The 23,895-nt window shown below is 53.7% G+C and overlaps 1 protein-coding gene across 1 annotated transcript; it reads left to right on the plus strand.

Annotated features, from left to right (window-relative positions):
• Nucleotides 1-372: 372 nt before the first annotated feature.
• On the plus strand, nt 373-23,884 carry ERBB2 (erb-b2 receptor tyrosine kinase 2). Its single transcript, XM_049860249.1, has 27 exons — nt 373-706; nt 7,313-7,464; nt 8,333-8,546; nt 9,373-9,507; nt 9,833-9,901; nt 10,060-10,175; nt 10,320-10,461; nt 10,874-10,993; nt 11,258-11,384; nt 13,356-13,429; nt 13,535-13,625; nt 13,852-14,051; nt 14,385-14,517; nt 14,599-14,689; nt 15,434-15,594; nt 17,167-17,214; nt 18,530-18,665; nt 18,746-18,868; nt 19,142-19,240; nt 19,500-19,685; nt 19,837-19,992; nt 20,107-20,182; nt 20,493-20,639; nt 21,231-21,328; nt 21,525-21,713; nt 21,996-22,248; nt 22,396-23,884. The coding sequence occupies exons 1-27, from the start codon at nt 634-636 to the stop codon at nt 22,746-22,748; spliced, it is 3,762 nt and encodes a 1,253-aa protein (XP_049716206.1). The 5' UTR covers nt 373-633; the 3' UTR covers nt 22,749-23,884.
• The last annotated feature ends 11 nt before the right edge of the window (nt 23,885-23,895 follow it).

Raw genomic sequence — 23,895 nt, forward strand, 5'->3', positions numbered from 1 at the left:
AACACACTCCCCTCCTTGACTGTCAATTTTACTTGAGGATGTAGTGGGAAAACCATTATTTGATATTAAAACAAACAGCCCTGTGATGTGTAGGGCGCAAACTCGTCAGGAATGTTTAAGATAAAACGGGCGACTTAAAAGTGTTAAGGATGGCAGGCGGCCCCTAAAGAAGTTGCCCCAGACTCGCCGAGCGGGGAGAGTCACTGCTTTTAGGGGTTCTCCAAGGAAGCGTTTGAGAACTGCTACAGGGAACCCAGGCGTCCCAGCCCTGGGAGAGACGCTCACAGGCCTGCGCGGAGAGAGGGAGAAAGTGAAGCCGGGCCACTCCCCGAGACTTGCTGGAATGCAGTCGGAGGGGGTGGGGGGGCGAGCTGCGAGCGCGCTTGCTCCCAATCACAGGAGGACGAGGAGGAGGAGGAGGAGAACGGCTGCCTTGAGGAAGTACAGAATGAAGTTGTGGAGCTGAAACTCCCCTCGATCGTAGCAGGAGGGACGAGAAGCACCCCAAGGCCACCGCCCGCCCCTCCCAGGGTGCCAGCCCGGCGCCCAGCGCCCACCCTTCGCCTCGCCGCGCCCGGCACCCTCGCAGCCTGGTCCAGCCGGAGCCATGGGGCCGGAGCCACAGTGAACACCATGAAACTGGCGGCCTGGTGCCGCTGGGGGCTCCTCTTCGCCCTCCTGCCCCCCGGAGCTGCGGGCACCCAAGGTAGGTCTGGGGTGGGGAGGGCATGGAACAGCGACGGAGACCCTGCAGCCTGGGTAGCCGCAGAAAGCGGGGACCGGCGGGCGGGGCAGAAGGGCCCGCGAGCTCTCCGGACCCGAGCTTGGGGACAGTCGGCCGCTCCGAGCAGCTGGGCACTCGGGCAGGGAGGGGGCAAAAGAAGATGGGCCAGGGGGCAGTTACCGAAGCAGCTCTAGAAGTTCCATTCAAGAGACTGGCTCCGAGAACTTGTCAAAAGTTCTCGGAAATTATTTAGAAAGTTTCCATGAAAGGGCAGATTGCGCGGTGAAGAGCATGTGTGTTTCCCCCCTCTTGAGCCCTCTCAAGCTTTCTCAAAGCTTTTCCAGTTGGCAGCCTCCGCCCCCAGACTGGACTGGACTGGATTCCTTTGGGGGGTCCCCTCCGCCCTGTCCCTCTCCGCCCCCTTCAGTAACTAGGATTTGGTTACTCCAGCTCCAGGCAGGGTCGGTGTGTGGAGGGGGGAGGTGGGGACAGCAACCTGTTCAGCCAGAGCCGGGAGGAGAGGGCGGCGGGTCTGGCTGCAGAGTTGCCTCATACTGGGGTCTGGGCTTGTGGGGAGGGCGAGAGGGTTGTTTTGAACAAGTTTCTTTAGGGCCAGCTTGGGGACTGGGTGTTTTATGACTCTCGAAGAACACAGGGGATGGTGGAGTGGTGGTGGCGGGCTTCGGGTTCTGGGGCATAAAGGAGGAGAGTTTCAAGGAAGGGTTTCCAGAACAGTCTGGACCCGGTGGTAAGAAATGGGGCCAGGTTGGGGAATGCAGAAGGCTGGGCTGTGGAGCTGCCTTTTCCTTCATGCTGTGTGGGAAAGGGAGATGGGGGCAGTGTGTGTCCTGAGAGGGGCATCTATCTTCCTCTGTAGGCAATAATGCTGAAAGTCAAGGTATACCGGACGCATACTGGGTGCTAAGCACTAGGTATGGCATTTTCCATGCATTCATTCCTTCCTTTAATCCTCAGGACCCTATAAGGGAAGTCCCACTAGTATTACTATTTTCCAGGTGAAGACCTGGCATTAATGAGGTTTAAGTAACAACCAGTGATGGCGGGCTCAGGTTGGACCCCAGGCAGTCCCATCTCTAACTACACATGTGAAATCACCGTATTAATCTGCCTTGAACAAGGGAAACACTGCACCCTGCTTGCCGGAGTTGTGGGGAAAACCAAATGAGTGTTCCGAAAGTAGTGGGTGGTCCCCATAGGCCACGGAGCCAAGGGGTGGTGGTGTCATAGTGCCTGAGCGTTGCCAGAGGGTCAGCGTACTGCTGTGCTGAGAGTGTCAGCGTGCGTGTCTGAGGCTGCGTGTCTGGCAGGGTGTTGTTGAGTTGTGTGGTCTGGTGTGTGTCTGGGCTTTGTGTTGCCAAACAGCAATCTCCCTGCTGACTTGGGCACTTGGCTGAACTCTGCCCTCTGAAGGAACTCAAGGTGCCGGGCCAGATCGGCCGTAAACAGCGGAGGTGGCCCCACGCCTTCTCTCTGAGGAAGGAGGCTCCCCTTTCCTAGGGAGCCAATCCTTCCCCTCCCTGTTTCCTAGGCGGGCGTCCTTGCCCCTGGTGCTCTGATGAGAAGGGTGAGGCTAGGCTGGGCTGTCACGCAGGAGGGACTGGGCTGCTTCAGAGCTGGGTTGTGAAGGGTGGTGGGACTGCTGTTCACCAGGGCTTCCTCAGCCCTCATCCTGCATTGCTGGGTACAGAGAGAGAAGCTGGGTGTGTTGTGCAGGGAGTGGTTAAAACAGCACACCACCCAGCTGCCTCCAACACTCCTGTTATATGTCAGGGCTCAGGGCAGGGGCAGGAATGTGGGGGGAGGGGGATGTGGGGGAAGACCCAGAGGGTCAGGATTTTACTGAGACCCTTTCTTAGAGGTCAACGTTTTGTAAATTGCAGCAAACTCGTTCTTTTTATCATGCAGAGCTCATATTTACTCCCAGTATGATTCTCCCAATAGCTTTCTCCTTTTACTATACTTGAGGATTTAGGAAAAGTAACCTTATTTTAATATTCAAGGGGAAAAAAATGGAAAAGATAGGCTCACGTGTAAAAAGAGAACAAATTCTACATTCCAAAGTCATGTTCTCTTGGTTTGAGATTTCCCATATTTCTGCTGTATTAATGTCTCTTGCCTCAACTTCCTACGTTCCGAGTTCTTACGCACAGTTTCATTTAATCTTTGCAACAATCCCGTGAAGTAGGTGCACAGGTGAGAAAACTGAAGTTCAGAGAAGTGAAGCGACTTATCCAAGACTCCCCAGCTAGCCAGTAATGTCCAAGGCATTTTGACTCCTCTAAGGAGACCTCAAGAGTTAGTCAAAGTCTTAATTCCATTCAACAGGAATGGGTTGAGCAAAGCCCCAGTTTAGGGGCAAACATGTGCCCAGAAGGGATAGAAACACTACTCAGATTTTTAGGTGAATGACTTTTCCATTCATTTAACTAGGTTATAGAAAGTAGAGCTGTCTTCCCCAACCCAGTGGGGACCCTCCTGGCCTGAGAGTCCTCTCTCTCCCTGTCTAGCTCATGCCTGCCTTCCTCTCGGGCCCTCCCAGCATGGCAGGGGACTGAGGGCAGGATGGGAGCAGAGGCCACTGGGACACGCATGGCTATGGGCAGAGGGAGACATGGAGTGGAAGCATGAGGGACCAGTGCAGAAATGGGGTTGGAGGGCTGATGTAGGGCCCAGTATAGCTGTGCCTGCCCCTGGGGTCTGGAATGACCTGGAAAGAGATCCCCTTCTCCTCTCTCAGCCGTTGAGAAGCCCCTCTGGGATGATACCTCCATCTCTGGCTAGGCCACCTGTCCTCCCCACCCCTGGGAAGAGAGCTGAGGGGAGTCGGAGACTTATTTTAATTTGTGTTTATATTGCCCCAGTTCTGTTACAAAGCCTTGTCCTGTTAACAGACTGCTTTTTGGTTCATTATTTCATTTAACTCTCATTTAGCTTCTCTGAGGAGAGTCAGAGTTGTTATTGTTTTTATGATCCTCTTCTTAAGCCAAGTTCAGGCCAGTACATATTTACCGAATGCCAGGCATAGAGATGAATCTGGTGTAGCTTCTGCCTGGAGGGGCTGGGATGAAGGATCCAGAGGTCCAGGGACTTGCCCAAGGTCACAGGTTATCTTGGTTAACTAGTGCTGCTATAACAGAGATACCACAAGTGGATGGCTTTAACAAAGAGAAATTTATTTTCTCACGGTCCAGAAGATTACGAGTCCAAATTCAGGGCATCATCTCCAGGGGAAGGCTTTCTCTCTGTCAGCTCTGGAGGAAGGTCCTAGTCCTCAATCTTCCCCTGGTCAAGAAGCTTCTCAGGCGCAGGGACCCCGTGTCCAAAGGACGCACTCTGCTCCTGGTGCTGCTTTTTTGGTGGTATGAAGTTCCCAACTCTGCTTGCTTCCCTTTCCTTTTATCTCTTGAGAGATAAAAGGTGGTGCAGGCCACACCTCAGGGAAACTCCCTTTACCTTGGATCAGGGAGGTGACCTGAGTGACAGTGGTGTTACAATGCCACCCTAATCCTCTCAACATAAAATCAAAATCATAAAATGGAGGACAACCATATAGTACTTGGGATCGTGACCTAACCAAGTTGATACACACATTTTTGGGGGGACATAATTCCATCCATGACACACAGTGAGCAGCAGAGCTAGGGTTTGGTCTAAAGATCCTGAGCTCAGGTCTGATGTACACCATGTGTGACAACTCAGTCCCTGGTGAGACTTAGAGCGGGCTCTGGTCCCAGGTCACAGATAGGTGTCCTGGTAGTGTTCCTGGAAACCAAAGGAAGTATTGTCTTCCATGTTGGTGAGCAAGAGAAGCAGCTGGGGCTGGAGGCTGGAAGGGAGGAGAGAATCCATCCGGGGTTGGGATAAACCCTGACCACCAAAGTGTAGCTGGAGGGACATGAGGGACTTTGACCAGCCCCTCAGCAGAACGATGGATACCATAACCTCAACCTGGTTGACTTGGAGACTCTTGACTGGAATACCATAACCTCAAACTGGTTTGACCTGGAGATTCTTGACTGGGATTCATTCATTCATTCATCTAACACTTTATCCCTTTTATCACTGTGTGTCCTGCCTTGGCTCTGCACTAGTCCTGCCTTACTGTCTTTGTCCTGGAGAATTGGAGGCTGGAGCTCCTGAGGGGCAGGTATCCTGGATATAAAGAGCTTCCCTGTGTGGATTAGGACCTTTTACCCCCAAAGAAAATGAATGGGCAGGTGAATATGGGGGCTGTGTTGAGAACTGGTGAGGCGCAATAGGTGTGGAGATGGGGGAGTGGGAAGGGAGCTGGGGGACCATGTTGGGAGGGAAGGGTAGGGAGGTGTCAATAAAGCCTTCTTGGCTTCATGTCAAGTTGGTGGTGGTATTAGCCAGCTAGCCCGCAGCTCCCTGGAAATAGGACTCAGAGTACCAATTTTATCACCTGTCTGCGGACACTTTAAGAGTCTTAAATCATATGCAAATCGGCCACAAATCAGGTAAACAAACTCACTACTAGGGCAGGGCTACTAGGTTTCTGATCCTCCTGACCAGCCCAGCCCAGCAGCCCTGCCTAGAGCCCTGTAATGTTTATCGGTAGCACCAGGAGAGTTGGCGTGTATTTATGTTGGATGGGGCGTGGAGTGTATTTGTGTGTGTGCAGTTAGGCCTAGTGGAAAGAATGTGGGATTTAAAGTCAGGCAGACTCAAGTTCAAATCCTGCCTCTAGTGCACAAGCTTGTGACTTTGGGAAAACCTAACCTCTGCCAGCCTCAGTTTCCTTCTTTGCAGCCCCAGCTTCTGGAGGATGTTATGAGGGGTACATGGTAGGCTCTCATTTAATGTGCTGCTCCCAATTCCCATTGTTGTTTTCCTATTGCCTGGCTGCCACAGCTGATGTCCCTTGGAGGCAGCAGAGGGCCGCAGGGGGTGGATACATCCTTGCCCCAGAGGTCCCTGTGGGTCTGTGTCCCTGAGGCTTTGGCCGGGGCCTGGGGTCTAGGCCTGGAAACAGCTGTGCTTGTGAAGCAGCTGAAACTGCTGAGGCTGGGGGAGGTCTTGGCAGCAGGGTGTTATTTTGGGCCTGGCCTGCCACCCTGGGCTCCTGTTTCTCTTGGGAGTTTAGGGGGAGGGGCTGAGGAAGGAGGCCGTGTCAGGGGGTGAGGCATGGAGGGGGAGGCCTGGCCGTCTCTCTCTTCTCAGTCTGGGAGATGGGCCCTTGAGTTCTATTTCTGGGTTTTCCCCTTCCTCCCTCTTTGCTTCCTTCCCTTTCTGTCCAGTGGGCTGGGAATAGAGACCACTCTGGGTGTTAAAGGGAGGTTACCAGCTCTTGGGCACAAGCCTAGCTCTCAGAACCAGGGAGCATCTGTTATTACCCCGTAGGATTTGACCTTAGGCTCCAAGTTGATGGGAAAGCAGGGGCCCTGGCGTCAGACTTCGAAGCCAGCCACTATGCCCTCCCCACTATGCATGTAGTGTAGCCTGTCAGAGGGGACTGACAGGAATTCCGGGTAGCTCAGACACCTGTGGGCCTGTGTAACAAGGGTGCCCTTTCCCCTCCCTCTCCTGGGCAAGGCGCATCAGGTGATTCATCTTCTCGACAGAGCGGAAAAACGGGTTCGACTGGACAGTTTAATTTCCCCCCTGCTGGCAGGCATGGTGCCAACTGCTGCCCAGAGCGCCCACCTCATCAGGAGCTTAGTTTACCCCCTCTAGTATCTATGATCTCAGTGGGTACTTCTGGTCCCAGGGACACCAGGCTGGGGCCAGGTGGACCAGGTATGACAGTTTACCTTGATGCCCCTTGGCTGATGGTTGGCACTGGGGCAGGTATACAGGGCTGACGTAGTGCCCTTGTGGCAGGAGTTTCGTGGCATCAGTTGTGCCAGCTGGTTCTGGAGTCTTGCCCTGAAGAGGTGGCAAGGTGTGGGTGCCAGAGTAGAAGACTTCACAACAGGCATCACCCTGGCCTGGGATCTGAGCCTGGGGCCTAATACTCCTTTTCTCTGCCTGGGGGAATTCCAGAGGTCCCTGCAGTGACCAGGCCTTTGGGTGCCCCCGTGCCCCCAGCTATGATTCCAGCTGGCCCTCCTTTCCCACTTTCTGGGTGGCAATGGGGAGCCTGGGTATCCCTTGGCAGGAGGTTGGCACGTGGGTGGTGTTGGAATGAGGTGGGGAGAATGCCCTGAGTTTGTTTGCTTGGGAGGGGGACAGGGGGTATCCAAAGGATTCATGATTCATCTCCTCTCTTGGGGGATTTTTACCCCTTGGCCCTGACTTGTGACCTTTGGGACAAAGGGAGGCTTTCTTTGCCAGCCAACGCCCTGAATTGGGTGGGCAGGCTCCATAGGGCTGGCACAACCGGGACCCCTCGGATGCTCTTGGGATGGGACCAGACAGAAAGAGCTGATCCCCTAACTTCCCTTCCTAAACGCCCAAACCTTCTTCCGCTGGTAACCCTGCAGGTGCAAGGGACGTGGGAGCAGGGATCCTTCAGCTGTGCTTTCTCCCTGTCTGAGATTGCACGACTAGGGGTCGGAGTGAGTGTGGGTGACACGGCCCTCTGACCTGTCTCCTCCCTCCTGCCAGTGTGCACTGGCACAGACATGAAGCTGCGGCTCCCGGCCAGCCCCGAGACCCACCTGGACATGCTTCGCCACCTCTACCAGGGCTGTCAGGTGGTGCAGGGTAACCTGGAGCTCACCTACCTGCCTGCCAATGCCAGCCTCTCCTTCCTGCAGGTGAGGCCTATGGACAACCCAGCTAGTCCCCTTCCTCCAGCTGGGCTGAGCCCTCTGCTTACAGGTGGCGGGTAGAATAGGGTGCCTCTTCCCCATATCTCCTCTCTTATGGTTCCTCAACTGGGGAGTCCTTTCTGATGTCTAACTTCCATCCATTCTGCTGCGAGATCATTTGACTCTCTCTCTATAATGTGGCTGGCCATGGACCTCTTTTGGTGGAATGCATGTGTTCCTTTGCTAAATTTTTGCTCTGTTGCCAACATGATCACTTCCCCTACTGTTCAACTCCTCCAGCCATCATCTCTCTCCCACTTGGATTTGTGGAAAGAGCTGGTGGGAGATGTATGTGTTCCAGGTCCAGTTCTGCAACTGAGAAGCTGTGTGAATGTGGTCCAGGCCCTTAGCTTCACTGGGTTTCACTTTGCCTTTGCCTTGGCCTGGAGGGGCCATTGTGAAGATCAAATGGGAATGTATGTGAATGGTTACGAGCAGGGCAGAGTGGAAACCAACCTGCTGGGTTATGTTCATGGGGCCCTGGAGTGGGGCCATGTGCATGTTGCTTGGTTTGTTAAACCCCAACCATCATCTCGTCTAGGCCTTTCCTTTTACGGATGAAGAAACTCTGATGCAAAGGGGGCAGGGCACTTGCTAAAGTTTACAAAGTGTTCCTTCCACCATTATCTTCCTTGATCATACAAAAATGTGGTGAGGCAGGGTAGAGGTGCTTGATCTCCATTTTATGCATGAGGGAGCAGGACTGCTCAGGGTGGCTGGGGGCCTTGCTCAAGCAATGAGCAGGCCTTGGGGGGTGGTTGAGTTCTGAGGCCCAAACCTGCCTCACCCCCTGCCCCACCCTGTCCTTTCCCAGGATATCCAGGAGGTGCAGGGCTACGTGCTCGTCGCCCACAACCAAGTGAGGCAGGTCCCTCTGCACAGGCTGCGAATTGTGCGAGGCACCCAGCTCTTCCAGGACAAATTTGCTCTGGCCGTGCTGGACAACAGAGACCCATTGGACCATGCCATTCCTGCCACAGGCGCTGTCCCTGGAGGGTTGCAGGAGCTGCAGCTGCGAAGCCTCACAGGTGGTCGTGATCATCATTGAAACTCTCTCCTGGGTCTGGGTGTTGAGAGCTGACCAGCGCCATTGCTAGCTATGGGGTTCCTTTGTATGAACTATAAATGGCACTCCCTCTGAGTGGATGCAGGCGCAGCTGGGGAAGGTGCTCTTATACAAGTTAGAAAAAGGCTCCCCTTCCTCCCAGGAAGTCTCAGCTTGATAATTAGAATATGAGCTCTGTTTTTGCCCCCACTTGGCTGAGCACATGTGTGTAGTGAACAATCTGTGTAACTATCCATGGTAGCCCTGGAGCTGACAGTGTCCCAAAGCTCTGGGTACCATCCACTTTGCATGCATGATCCCATTTCAGTCTTGCTTTAATCCCGCAAGGAAAGATCAGTATTATTCTCATTTTACAGATGAAAAAACTGAGACTTGCAAAGGATAAGTGACTTGCTCAAGGTCTTGCAGATAATAGTGAAGCTGGGTTTCAGACCCTAGAATCTCTTTAATGGCTAAGCAGTGTGCACAGGGGAGAGGTAAGAGGAAAGAAGAGAGTGACATGGACATCTGGACCCTGACATGGACACTCACTCCTCCCTGGGCCTCAGTTTGTTCATCTGTAAAATTGTGAATGTGTGTGGGGTGTGCTATTGGTAGGGCTAGAAAATGCTGAAGTTAATGTCAGGGAAAACCTCTGCATGTACTCGGGGGATCCCTTCTCTGCTCCCTTGGGAACTGGGGGGTTGTATAAGAGGCCTGCTCCTCTCTTGAGAGGTAAGAGGGCCCTGGGGGAGGACAGAAAGAAGACAGATGGTGAAAGGGTCCTCTGATTATTGCCCATCCCATAGAGATCCTGAAGGGAGGTGTCATGATCCAGCGAAACCCCCAGCTTTGCTACCAGGAGACGATTTTATGGAAAGACATCTTCCACAAGAACAACTGGCTGTCCCTGGAGCTGGTAGATGCCAACCACTCACGGCCCTGTAAGGCCCACCCCGACCTGCAGCCTCCTCTCTGACAGCCCACCCGATCCCAAATTCCTGGCTTACCAACCACCAGCCACTGACCCCACCGATTGCCTGCTCTCCATCCCTCCTGCCATGTCTCTCTCTCTCTGTCTCTTCATCTCCACAGTCCTCTGCCCTCAGCTTCTCGACTGTGTCTGTTTTTGGAGTCTATCTTTTTCTGTCTGGGTCGCTCCCTCACTTTTGTGTTCTGCCTCTTGCATTTGGTCTCTGTTGCTGTTTGTGTCTCTCTCCATGGTAACCCTTCCCTCTCTCTCACTGTCTCTCTGGTTTCTCTCCCCAGGCAAACCCTGTTCTTCAGCGTGTAAAGTCCCCCACTGCTGGGGAGAAAGTTCTGAGGACTGTCAGAGCTGTGAGTCTTATTGAGGCACAGAATCTGGGGGGCTGGGGTGGTGTGGGATACCATGCCTGGGGTGTCTTCCCTGGGTCAGGGAATCTTCAAAGGTGATGCTGCTGAGGGTCTGGTGCCTAGGCTGCCACCCAGCCCTCATCCTACCCTTTGCCCAACAGTGACCCGCACTGTCTGTGCCAGTGGCTGTGCCCGCTGCAAGGGCCCGCTGCCCACTGACTGCTGCCACGAGCAGTGTGCTGCCGGCTGCACAGGCCCCAAGCACTCTGACTGCCTGGTATGTGCCTCTCTGTCCTGTGCCCACTGGGCCCCATCTCCCCAAGAGGTACATGGGGAGGGGCACCTCACCTGGTACTGCCCCGTAGTCTCTGGCACACCAGGGAGCAACAGCCCAGTGACCACCAGCTTGCTGCCCTCCCAGGCCTGCCTCCACTTCAACCACAGCGGCATCTGCGAACTGCACTGCCCACCCCTGGTCGTCTACAACACGGACACCTTTGAGTCCGAAATCAACCCTGAGGGCCGTTACACCTTTGGTGCCAGCTGTGTGGTCACCTGTCCCTGTGAGTTCCAGGGTCCCCTGGGACTGGGTTTGGACCTGGGGAACCTGCTTCCTCTTCTCCTGGGAGACAGAGGTGGGCCCTCAGGTTCTGACTGTAACCTCCCCATGGTAGTTGAGAGAACCTGATTGTCTGGGTTTGAATCCTGGCTCAACCATTTACTACTACTATGACCTTAAATCAGTTACTTAACTCTGGGTTTTGGTTTCCCTTTCTGCAAAATGGGATTCCAGCAGTGCTTATCACATAGGCTTGTTGTGAGGAGTGAATGAATGTCAAGGGCTTGGACTAGTGCCTGGCACGTAGTAAGAGCATTTGAGTATTTTGATCTTAGTCTTATTGTACCTGGGCATGGTGACACTGCCCATGGTGGGGCATGGAGGACTAGGTCGCAAACCTCTCCTCATTTCCTCAGACAACTACCTGTCTACGGATGTGGGCTCCTGCACCCTGGTCTGTCCCCTGAACAACCAAGAGGTGACAGCTGAGGATGGGACCCAGAAGTGTGAGAAATGCAGCAAGCCCTGTGCCCGAGGTATCTACTTGCCACTCTGTCCTACCCTTCCTTGCACCCTCCTGGGACACAGTCCTTTTCTCTCACTGCCTCTGCCTCTGACCTTCCCCAGGTCAGTCATACAAGTTCCCCCATATCTCCTGCCTGTGTGGGGAGGGAGTCTGGGGCCCCAGGAGCGGACTTCAGAAAGGACTCAGGAATTTGCGTTTCTGACGCCCCATGTGATCAGTACCTGTGTGAGGCCTGAGATGGTCCCTTCACCATGCCCCCCCCCCTTCCACACAGTGTGCTATGGCCTGGGCAGGGAACACTTGCGGGAGGTGAGGGCGGTCACCAGTGCCAATATCCAGGAGTTTGCCGGCTGCAAGAAGATCTTTGGGAGCCTGGCATTTCTGCCCGAGAGCTTTGAGGGGTAAGAACACACGGGGGTTAAGGGTGGGTACGGTGGCCTGAGGCAGACATAGAGCTGGGGAATGGTAGGAGGCCACCAATGCAAAGGAGTCAGGTGGGAACCAAGGGGAACAGGAACTTGAGGGAGCTTTTTTTGGTAAATGACATGTCATCCATAAACACGTACTTGTAAAGGGGTTAAACCATCCAGGTAAAGTAAAATTCCCCATGAATTCTCAGCAGCTTTATTCATAGCAGCTCAAAACTGGAAACAAGATGTCCATCAATAGGTGAATAAATAAACAAATGGTGGTATATTCAGACAATGAAATTCTACTCAGCAATAAAAATAAATGAACTATTCATACACACACCAACATGAATGAACCTCAAAAATATGTTGAGTGCAGAGAACCCCTGAGGGAGCAGAAGAGCAGGGGGATGCAGACCCCAAATTCTCATAAGACCAGACTTAATGGTCTGACTGAGACTAGAAGGACCCCAGTGGTTATGGCCCCCAGACCTTCTGTTGGCCCAGGACAGGAACCATTCCCGAAGCCAACTCTTCAGACATGGATTGGACTGGACAATGGGTTGGAGAGGGATGCTGGTGAGGAGTGAGCTTCTTGGATCAAGTGGACACTTGAGACTGTGTTGGCATCTCCTGCCTGGAGGGGAGATGAGAGGGTGGAGGGGGTCAGAAGCTGGCGAAAAGGACACGAAAAGAGAGCGGAGGGAGAGAGCAGGCTGTCTCATTAACGGGAGAGTAATTGGGAGAATGTAGCAAGCAAGGGGTATATAAGTTTTTGTGTGAGAGACTGACTTGATTTGTAAACTTTCACTTAAAGCATAATAATAATAAAAGATATGTTGAGTGAAAAAAGCCAGAGGCAAGATAGTACAAACTGTCTGATTTCATGTAGATGAGGCACTAGAACAGGCAAAACTACTCTAGGGTGACAGAAATCAGAACAGTGGTTGCCCCAGGGTGGGGGGACTGGAAAGGGACACAAGGGAAATTTCTGGGGCGGTGGAAGTGTTCTAGATATTGGTTGGGGTGGCGGATACATGGGTGAATGCATTTGTCAAAACTCATCAAGCTATACACATCTGCATTTTATTGTATGTAAATTATACTTCAATTAAAACATAGATTAAAAAAAGAAAATTCCCCTTCAACACCTCTTTCACCTCCCTTCCCCTTCCCAGAGGGAACTATTGTCAGTGGTTTGTGTGTCCTTCTAGAGCATTTATGCATACACAGGCACATGGGTCATTTTTACGGTTTTGTTGGGGGAGGTGATTTCTGCGAATTGGACCCTGTTGTGAGGATTGTTGGCACCTTGCTTTGGTGAGTTCGTCATGACGGTCCGTGTTCAGCTGCCTCATTCTTTTCAATAGCTATGGAGCAGGTGGCAACAAATGGTAGCAGCTAAGATCCCAGGCTTGGGAGCCAGTCTGCCAGGGTTTGAAAGATGCCTCACTGTCCTCATAGAGCCTCAGTTTCCTCATCTGTAAAATGGGGGCAATAATAGTCCCGACTTCATAAAGGGTTATAAAGTTTGAATGAGTTGATATTTGTAAAGTTCTTAGAACAGTGTTTGGCATATACCAAGTATTCCTAAATGTTCATTTTTATTCTATAGCCTGGATAGATCAGGGTTTTATTTAACAGCTTCTTTATTTACTGGTAGGTGTTTAGGTCATTTTCGGCTTTCACTCTTACAATTTTGTCTTGGACGTGCTTCTTGGAACAGGGGCCAGCGTCTCTCTAGGCCACATTCCTAGAAGAGGGGTTTCTGGATCAAAGGATATAAATATTGTTTTGATAGACCCTGCCAAACTAGGGCCTAGGCTTTGAAGTTCAGAATGGGAGCAGCCGGGCTTGATGGGCAAAAGTTTAAGGGAAGGCATTAATGGCAGGGAGGTGGAGGGCCAGCTCTGGGGGTCATCCCCACCCCTTCCTGGCCCTGCTGACTCCTACTTCTCCTAGGGACCCAGCCTCCAGCACTGCCCCCCTACAGCCGGAGCAGCTCAGAGTGTTTGAGACTCTGGAGGAGATCACAGGTGGGCTCTGCCTCTGTGTTCTGTCCCTCACTAGGCTGCCCTGGGGTGGGCCTGGGGGTCCTTGCCCTGTCCCCCTGTGTACCCAGCCTCACCCTGTGCCTGTAGGTTACCTGTACATCTCAGCGTGGCCAGACAACCTGCCTGACCTCAGTGTCTTCCAGAACCTACGAGTCATCCGGGGACGAGTCCTGCACGAGTGAGCATGAGGGCATGAGGGGAGAGAGGGTCTATGGCAGGGCGGGGGGGACGGCTTATGGGAAGCTGTGGGCACGGGTGGGAAAGGTCTGGTCCCCCGGGGCACCTTTCCGTGGGAGTTTGTGGAGTGTTCTCAGCGCAGGAGGAAGGTGAGAACAGCCCTTGACAGCCGGGAAGGGGAAGTGGTAAGGTGGCCACCCTGCAGCTGAGCACCCCTCCTCCCACAGCGGCGCCTACTCGCTGGCCCTTCAAGGCCTGGGTATCGGCTGGCTGGGACTTCGCTCACTACGGGAACTGAGCAGCGGGCTGGCCCTCATCCACCGCAATGCCCGTCTCTGCTTCATACACACGGTGCCCTGGGACCAGCTCTTCCGGAATCCTCACCAGGCCCTGCTGCACAGTGCCAACCGGCCAGATGATGAGTGCGGTAAGACAGGGAGCCGGGAGCCACAAGGGCCCCTCGCAGCAGCTTTCTGGGACTTGTACAGACTGCCCACCCGTGCTGTACCATTCTTGATTCAGCTCTGGCTAGCTTGGCCTCTTGGCATGGCTTCCAGCTGGGCCCTGCCACACTGCCTTGGCATCCCCCTCTTCCCTTCCCTCTCTGTTTCTGGAATCTCAGAACTCTTCTTATCCCAGCATTGCCTAGCACCTTTCCCCACCCCTCCAGCCCAGAGACACGCCCACAGTCCCCTCCTTGGTTCACTGGGCCCTGGGATCTCCCTTAAGTGACCCTCTGGCCCCTTCCTCCTTACCACAGAGGGCAAGGACCTGGCCTGCTACCGGCTGTGTGCCCACGGGCACTGCTGGGGTCCTGGGCCCACCCAGTGCGTTAACTGCAGCCAGTACCTGCGGGGCCAGGAGTGCGTGGAGGAATGCCGAGTACTGCAGGGGTATGTGGGGCAGAGGAGTGGGCGGCTGGAGGGGTGCCCTGGGGTTCCTCCCAGATCCCTCACACCCATCCCCTCTCCCAGGCTCCCCCGGGAGTATGTGAAGGACAGACACTGTCTGCCATGCCACCCTGAGTGCCAGCCCCAGAATGGTTCCGAGACCTGCTTCGGATTGGTGAGGCACTGGTGGGCCCAGGGCCAGCTGAAGGGAAGAAAGGTGGGCAAGCACAGGGGTAATGGGATTGCCAGGCGTGTGGCAGGTTGACGAGAAGCTGTGGGGTGTGCTCAGTCTGATAACATCCTGGAGAGAGTGCCCAGCTCAGACCTGGAAAGCAGGAGGGTGGAGGAGAGGGAGGCTGGGGTGTTGATGCACCCTGGAGTCCTTTAGACTCTGAAAGGGTTCCAAGGAGGCTTGGTTCTTGGCCCTGGCTGTGCTAAGGTGGTGGGTGATTAGGCCTGTGGGCTCAGGCACCATACCTCCTAGATTCAAATCTAGGCCCTGCTTCCAACCTGTTTTCTCATCTGTAAAATGAATATTACAATTCATATTATCATTTCGGCATGGTAAGAACTGAAAAAAATAGGAGCTGGCCCAGCCTTTGAGCCCTGGAAAGACTGAAGATTAGGTATTGCTATTACTCACTGTCACACCTAACGTACTGCACTCCCTCCTCTGAGCCTCCAGTTCTTCCTCTGAAGCCCCTCTGCCTGTGATCCAGGTTTTATAGGAAGGAGAGCAGCTCAGGAGGGGCCATGGAGACTAGGTGGTTAGTAGGAGTGGTGGATACACAGTGGGTCTGGGTCGGTCCCAGGAGCAGGGTGAAACGTGCTGCTGAGTGGCCAGGAGAAGCACTAAGGGGATCCTGCTACCCTGGGGGTGTCAGTGTCAGCTCCCCACAAACCCTTCCTCCCCACGCAGGAGGCTGATCAGTGTGTGGCCTGTGCTCACTATAAGGACGCTCCCTTCTGTGTGGCTCGTTGTCCCAGCGGTGTGAAACCTGACCTCTCCTTCATGCCCATCTGGAAGTTCCCAGATGAGGAGGGCACATGCCAGCCATGCCCCATTAACTGCACCCACTCGTGAGTCTGAAGGCGTTTTCTGTAGGGGTGGGGGGCTTTTGGGTCAGGCGCCTCTGCGCAGTTCTTATTCTAAAAGGGGGACAGCTCTACTTTTGTTTATCCTGCAACTCTTAATTTTTCCTTTTTTTTTTCCTGATCACAAAAGTATTAACATGCTGTTAAAAAAATGCAAATGACCAATTACAAAATCATATAACATACCCATTACCACTACCCATTGCTGTTGAGTGAATTCGGACACACAGTGACCCTATAGGACAGAGTAGAACTGCCCCATAGAGTTTCCAGGGAGCAGCCCACGGATTCGAACCGCTGACCTTTTGGTTAGCAGCTGAATGCTTAACCACTGAGCCACCAGGGCTATAAATATAAATTAATGTTGCTAGCAGTTCTATTCCCACTGTTAATATTTTGGAATATTTTTCTGTCAGTTGTTCTTATCTATGTACATTCTAACATATATTGTCATTACATATCATTTTATCCAAATGGGATCATAGACCATACATATTGTTTGCAAATTGCTTTTTTCCCTTTAACAGAGTCTCCCAGTGTTTTTCCATGCCCTAACATGGTGTTCTACCTTATTCTTTTTATTTTTCTCATTTAGTTATTTTTAATTACACATGAATTTCACAATATACCCTTGTTATAAACCTTCCCAGCCATATAAAAATATAAACGTGATAAATGTGTTCTTTTGCTCTACTCTCCCGCCCAACCTAGTCCCTCCCCTTTCCTGGCAAAAACCACCAGATTCGTTTTTTTTCTATGCATTTACATATATTACATCTGTATTAGGTTGAGTTCTATAAAATTGCTGTTGGTAGGTCGAAATGGTCAAAAAACAGCAATTTCATATAGTTCACTCTGAAATATAATCAGTTCGTGTGTGTGTGTGTATTTTTTTTTATGTAAACAGGATCATACTCTATATATTTTCTGCACTTTGCTTTTTTCCCCACTCAACTTGGAGGTCCTTCCTTGTGAGCTCACAGATTTACCTCCTTTTTTGAAACTACTCAATTTATTTTAACCGTGTCCCTTAACCGTGTCCCTAGTTGAGTGAGCTTGTTTCCATTTTTTTATATATAAATACAGTCTAGTGCAGTAGCGTTCCATGCCCAAGTGAGCATCCTTGTACATGCCCCCTAGTGTGCAGGTGCTGGCATTTTTAGGGTATATACTGAGAGGTGAAACTGCTGGGTTATAAGCATTATGTAATTTGGTGGGTATTGCCAGCCTGTCCTGGAGAAATTGAGTCAGTTTCCCTTGGGACCCTTTTGCAGAGGGAATAGCTGAGCTTTCGGAGTTGATGCTTCTCTTCTGGGTGTCTCCTCTCTCACTCCCCTCCACAGGGGTAGGGTGGAGGGTTGCTAGGGAGCAGGGGATGCGTGTTCCCAGGCTGGAGAAGGCGTTCCCTTGTGGGCACTGGTGACCCTGAGCCCAGTTTCTGCCTTTGTCAAATGGGAATAATAACCCAGCCCCACCCACCTCCATGGTGGTTGTGAGGTTGGAGTGAGTCCAGGAGGGTGGTTCCCAGAGTTGTTGACAGGACTCTCTCTCCTGCAGCTGTGCTGACCTGGATGAGAAGGGCTGCCCCGCTGAGCAGAGAGCCAGGTGGGCCTGATCCCCAGGACAAGCCCCATGTCACCCCTCACCTCCCCCACTGGCCCTGGGTGGTCACTGCCGCAGGGAGGGCATCTGCTGATCTGACACCTGTCCCTTCCCAGCCCAGTCTTCCACCATTGATCCTCTTTTCAATCCACTTCACCAAGTGGACCAAAGGCCTGCTCAGAATGTTGGGAGCGGGTGGGGAACAGGAAGAGTCGGCTAAGATGCCCAGTACCTCCCCACTCTGGAGTAAGATTGATTTCTCTTGAGGGACACAGGCAAAGTTCAACAACCTAGAACTCGCGGTGGATTGAGAGAAGAATGCCACTGCAACACTGAGCAGGGAGCGATGAATTGTTTACGGGATGGCGGGGGGCTTCAGGGAGGAGGTGCCATTTGAGCCAGGCCTTGAAAGGGGCAGAGTATTTTATGTTCCAGTGGAAAACTAGCCAGGTGGAGGAAAGAAAGGTATTAAGGAGGGGTCATGAAAATCTAGTGTGCTTGCCCACTGGACCGTTGAGTAAGCATAGAGAAGGGAGTGACAGTTAAGTCAGGTTCAGGCCAGATCTGGAGGGCTTGGGTCATGCCATCCAGGCCACAGAGCTGGATTTGATTGACAGGGCAGTGGGGAGCCGTGAAAAGGGCTTTGGAGAGAAAAATAGATTGGAGTATGTTCTAGGTAATTATCTGTTCATGAAACAAGCATTCATCAGAGGTTTGCTATGTGCCAGGCCGTGTGCTAAGCAAGGGGGGAAACAAGGATGACAAGGATGCAAGGTCAACACCGGGGACGTCCATGTATCCCAGGACGAGCAGGGCCTTGAAAGATGAGAAATGGTGTTCCAGACAGAAGGAATAGCATGTGCAAAGGCTGGGAGGTGTGGAAAATCATGGCCTGTGGGTGAAAAATTTGGCCACAACGTTAGAATCACTGGGTGCACAGCACATTCCTGGGCCCAACCCGTTACCACATTCAGAGTCTCTGGGGGTGGGGCTCCAGAATCATATTAACAAACTCCCTGGTGATTTTCATGTCATGAGGTTTGAGAACACTTGGCTAGAGTCAGGCCAAGAGCATAGAGACTTTGGAGGTGTGGATAGAGAGAGCTTTGAATGCCAGGCAAGGCGTTTGTACTTTATTCTGGAGGCAATGGGGAACCAAGGTAGGTTTTAGAGTAGGGAGAAAGGGTCAGAACCTGTAGGCTACCTTTCTCACTTCCTTTTCTGAAAGCTGGTGACCTTCATGTCCCTCCAGGGGATCCCTTCATCCCTCCTGCCCCAGACTAGGCTCCCAATCCCTGACCTAACCGCTCGCCCCCAGCCACGTGACCATCATCACCACTGTGGTGGGAATCCTGCTGTTCATGGTCGTGGGGCTGGTCCTGGGCATCGTAATCAAGCGGTGGCGGCAGAAGATCCGGAAGTACACGATGCGGAGGCTGCTGCAGGAAACGGAGGTGAGGTGGCCCAAGGGCCTCCCAGCCGGACTCTGGGACTGCGGCCCAGCCTGGCACTGACCACCACCCCCTCACCCCAGCTGGTGGAGCCGCTGACGCCCAGCGGAGCGCTGCCCAACCAGGCTCAGATGCGGATTCTAAAAGAGACGGAGCTGAGGAAGGTGAAAGTGCTTGGATCTGGAGCTTTTGGCACAGTCTACAAGGTCGGGAGTGGGGCCAGGACCTGGCCTGGGTGGCTCCAAAGGATGGGACAAGGGGAGGGATGGGGCCAAGGTAGTTAATTAGGGGTAGGGGGCTACTGCCCAAATCTGGGGATGGCGCTATTTAGGAGGGGGCAGATACAGAAGCAGGAATAGGGGGAACGGGGGACTAAATAGGTTGTCTCTGGGAGGGAAGGGTGTTCTGAGCAATGCCTCCGGGACTGCAGGTTCCATCTGACCAGCCCTCTTCCCTCACATCCTCCTTCTTCTGCCCAGGGAATCTGGATCCCTGATGGGGAGAATGTGAAAATCCCAGTGGCCATCAAAGTGTTGAGGGAAAACACATCTCCTAAAGCCAACAAAGAGATCTTGGACGTAAGCCCTTCCACCCTCTCTAGCCAGCTGTACAGGGAAACTCCCTGGCTGCTCATGTGGCCTCTGGGGTTTGGGGAGACACTTTGTGATTACCAAACCTTGATTCTTAACCTCCCCAGTCTGTGAACCATGGTTCTGTTTTGTGGTGGATGGAGTGGGATGGGTTGAGGATCCTGGGTTGTGCCTCACCCCTAGGAGGGGTGTGGTGGATGGACTTTGTGGTCTTCCATCCCATCTCAGTGTGTACTCTCGCCCCCAGGAGGCATACGTGATGGCTGGTGTGGGCTCCCCATATGTGTCTCGCCTCCTGGGCATCTGCCTGACATCCACAGTGCAGCTGGTGACACAGCTCATGCCCTATGGCTGCCTCCTAGACCATGTCCGTGAACACCGTGGACGCCTGGGCTCCCAGGACCTGCTGAACTGGTGTGTGCAGATTGCCAAGGTATGTACTTTAGGAGCCCGGGCTCTGCAGGTGCCCTTGGGAGCAAGTTCCTATCTCCACACAGGGAGGGCTAGGGTGGGGAGTTGCCGTGGGAGAGTTTGGCCAGGGTGTGGCACTACCAGAAGGTCCACAGCCATACCTGTGATCCTAGGGGATGAGCTACCTGGAGGATGTGCGGCTTGTGCACAGGGACCTGGCTGCCCGGAACGTGCTGGTTAAGAGCCCCAACCATGTGAAGATTACAGACTTCGGGCTGGCGCGGCTGCTGGACATCGATGAGACTGAGTACCATGCAGATGGGGGCAAGGTTAGAGGAGGGAGCAGAATGAGGCAGGGTGGACCAAGGTCTGCCCCCTGGGAGGACCCTGAGAATGGCCATCTTGCACCACACCCAGTTCAGGGGCTTCCTCTATTCCCCCAGGTGCCTATCAAGTGGATGGCGTTAGAGTCCATTCTCCGCAGACGGTTCACCCACCAGAGTGACGTGTGGAGCTACGGTGTGTGGCAAGGGAAGAACAGGAGGGGTGGAAGAAGAGCCATGGCCCTGGGGGGTTCTTGTAGAAGGATGAGAGCTGGAATAGGGAAGGAAGAGGCTGCCCTGCTTAAAGCCAAGCACAATTCTCTACCTGTGCCCCACCCTGCCTGGGTCTGTGCACAACCCAGGATGTGAGGGGAGACTGGGTGGATCCTGCCCCCTGGCCTTGCACCCTCACTCCCTGTGGTGCCAGGCTTCTGGGCAGAGCCTTGGGCTTAGTCCACTAAATCTTCCTCTGCCCTGCCCACCCCTCACTTTCATCTCTGCCCCAGGTGTGACTGTGTGGGAGCTGATGACTTTTGGGGCCAAACCTTATGATGGGATCCCAGCGCGGGAGATCCCTGACCTGCTGGAGAAGGGTGAACGGCTACCGCAGCCTCCCATCTGCACCATTGATGTCTACATGATCATGGTCAAATGTGCGTGGCTGGGCTGTGCCAGCTGTGTGGAGGAGGGACTAGAAGGTCTTGGGGTGGAGGGCCCACAAGGGCCATGGGGGGAGGGGGCCAAGAGCTGGATGTACGTGGACCCAGATACTGGTATATTTAAAGGAGCCTGAAAAGGGTCTGGAGTCCCTGGGCAATATAAAGGGTTTACACGCTAACCAAAAAGTTGGAGGTTTGAATCCACCCAAAGGCACCTTGGAAGAAAAGTCTGGTGACTTACTTCTGAAAAATCAGCCACTGAAAACCCTATGAAGCACAGTTCCACTCTGACACACGGGGAGGAGGGGGGGTTGGGGGGCTGGGGGGGTCATCATGAGAGGAAATCAACTTCACAGCGACTGATTTCAAAAGGGTCTAGTCTTTCAAAGTAAAAGTCCTAAGGAGAAACTTACATGCAAAATAAATAAAGAGGAAACAAGTAGAGATGCCCAAGGCTCTGGCCCAGGACCCCAGACTCTGGTCCTGGTAGCCGGGCTGTCCAGGCCAGGCTTAACAGGGAGGGCGAGGAGGGACAACACACAGGCTGGATCTGGGACTGAGATACTGAGCTCCCTCCTGCCCCAGGTTGGATGATTGACTCTGAGTGTCGTCCACGGTTCCGGGAGTTGGTGGCCGAATTCTCCCGCATGGCCAGGGACCCCCAGCGCTTTGTAGTTATCCAGGTATGGGCCTTTCCACCCCATCCTTACCTATGACGAAGAGCACCCTCCCTCAAAGGGTAGGAAAGGAGATGACTCCTGGGTTCCAGGCCTCCAAGCCCTGCCCTTGCCCGACTCACCGTACCTCCCTGAGCCCTCCTTGGGAGACTATGTGCTGGGCTGGGCAGATGCCGCCACCCTCTGCCTCCTTGCCCCACAGAATGAGGACATGGGCCCATCCAGCCCCTTGGACAGCACCTTCTACCGCTCGCTGCTGGAGGATGATGACATGGGGGACCTGGTGGATGCTGAGGAGTACCTGGTGCCCCAGCAGGGTTTCTTCTGCCCAGACCCTGCCCCAGGCACTGGGGGCACAGCCCACCGCAGGCACCGCAGTTCCTCCACCAGGGTCAGTACCCTTGGTCGCACAGTGGTGGGTGTCTGGTTTCCTCACCCACCTCTGTGGACTTGGGTCCCTTTCTCCGATGTCCCTTGACCGCATCACTTTTTATGGAGACCCCATTTCCCCTGAGGATTCCTACTGCCTTCCAACCCCTGTGGCCACCCCTGTGACCTCATTATCTTCACTGTGACTGTTAAACCCAAAGGCTCCCGGGACCCTGTCACCTCCCATGGCATCCCTATCCCAGATCCATGAATGACGGCCATCATGGCTCTCTCTTGTCCTCAGAGTGGCGGTGGTGAGCTGACCCTGGGGCTGGAGCCCTCCGAGGAGGAGCCCCCCAGGTCACCACTGGCACCCTCAGAAGGGGCTGGCTCCGATGTGTTTGACGGTGACCTGGCAATGGGGGCAGCCAAGGGGCTGCAGAGCCTCTCCCCGCATGACCCCAGCCCTCTACAACGGTACAGCGAGGACCCCACAGTATCTCTCTCACCTGAAACTGATGGCTACGTTGCCCCCCTCACCTGCAGCCCCCAGCCCGGTATGGAGCCCAGGCCCAAGCTGAGATTGGGAGGTGGGGGAGTTTGGCCTTCCATACCTCAGCCCAGCATCCACTGTGGGGGCAGAGGTAGTGGCAGGGACACCTTGGTTCCTTTCCCTAACAATGCCCCTTCTCTTGCCCTTTCAGAATACGTGAATCAGCCAGAGGTTCGGCCACTGCCCCCCTCGCCCCTAGAGGTCCCTCTGCCTCCTTCCTGCCCTGCTGGGGCCACTCTGGAAAGGCCCAAGACACTCTCCCCTAGAAAGAATGGGGTTGTCAAAGACGTTTTTGCCTTTGGGAGTGCAGTGGAGAACCCTGAGTACTTGGCACCCCGAGGGGCTGCCCCTCTGCCCCATCCTCCCCCTGCCTTCAGCCCAGCCTTTGACAACCTCTATTACTGGGACCAGGACCCATCTGAGCAGGGCTCTCCACCCAGCACCTTTGAAGAGACCCCTACAGCAGAGAACCCTGAGTACCTGGGCCTGGACATGCCAGTGTGAGCCAAAAGGCCAAGTTGGCTGATGCCCTGCTGTACCTTCAGGGAGTGGGGAAGGCCTGACTTTGGGCCCACATCAGGATGAGGCAGAAGAGGGCCCTCTGACCGTGTCCAGAGGAGCCTGCCCATGCTAAGAACTTGTCCTCAGGACCCTTCAACCCCAGGTGGCTGAGAGGGGCCTGGCCTGGCCTGGCCTGGCTGGAAGAAGAGGGGAGGCTTAGGAGCCTTGACTGGTTTTTTTGGAGCCCTGCCCCACCAGACCCTAGGGGCCAACGGATGCCACAGCCAGCCCCCACACCTGAGGCAGCAGCCCAGCCTAACCCTCTTCCAGATCCCTGGTCTGGAAGGACTTTGGAAGCTAGGCCTAGTAGGGGAAGAGGCCTCAAGCGGATGAGAAAAGGGAGTTTCTAACTAAGAACAAGAGCGACTTTCAGAGACAATGTCCCTGAGACTCATCTTTGCTCCCCTGGAAGAAGGGGCAACTGTGTCCAGAATCCAGTTCTTGTACAGAGTGCTTTTTTGTTGTTACCTTTTTTTTTTTAAAAGATGAAATAAGGACACGGGGGGAGAGGGGGTGTTGTATGGAATGGGGCCCCTGGGGTTGGGGGAAGGGATGTCCCCTTTCTCCACACCCACCTTCTCCCGTTTGCAAATATATTTTGGAAAACAGTTGAGGCCAGCCTCTGCCTGGGAGTGGCTCTGTGCTATCCCTTAATGCTAGTCTCCTAACTTAGACTCATCTCATCCTGTCCTGGGGAAGGAGGTGGCAGGCTGTCAATCTTCAGAAAGCCCCACTGAGGAGCCTAACTTCAAGTTCCCTGGCTTTTGGGGAAGGGGTGATCTGGGGAGTTAAGGGTTCTGAGAGCCCGTTGATAACCAGATCATTCCTGTTTAGAACAAACTAATTCCTAAAGCCACCCACCAGAATGGGATAACTTTCTCCCTCTGGGTAAGAAGACTTGCGGGTGGGGTGGGGGACAGAAGGGGCAGGGTCTACTGTGTGACTTATTTTCCTTGCTTTGGCTATAAGAGAGGAGCTCGTTAAACAAGAAGGAACTATCCAGAAAAGGCCCACTCGGCCACCACAGCCAGATGATACAAAAGCTGCCCCCCCACACTCCTGGATTGGACATAAAAACACACTAGTTGGC

Source organism: Elephas maximus, chromosome 19, assembly GCF_024166365.1.
Source record: "Elephas maximus indicus isolate mEleMax1 chromosome 19, mEleMax1 primary haplotype, whole genome shotgun sequence".
NCBI classification, from domain to species: Eukaryota; Metazoa; Chordata; class Mammalia; order Proboscidea; family Elephantidae; genus Elephas; species Elephas maximus.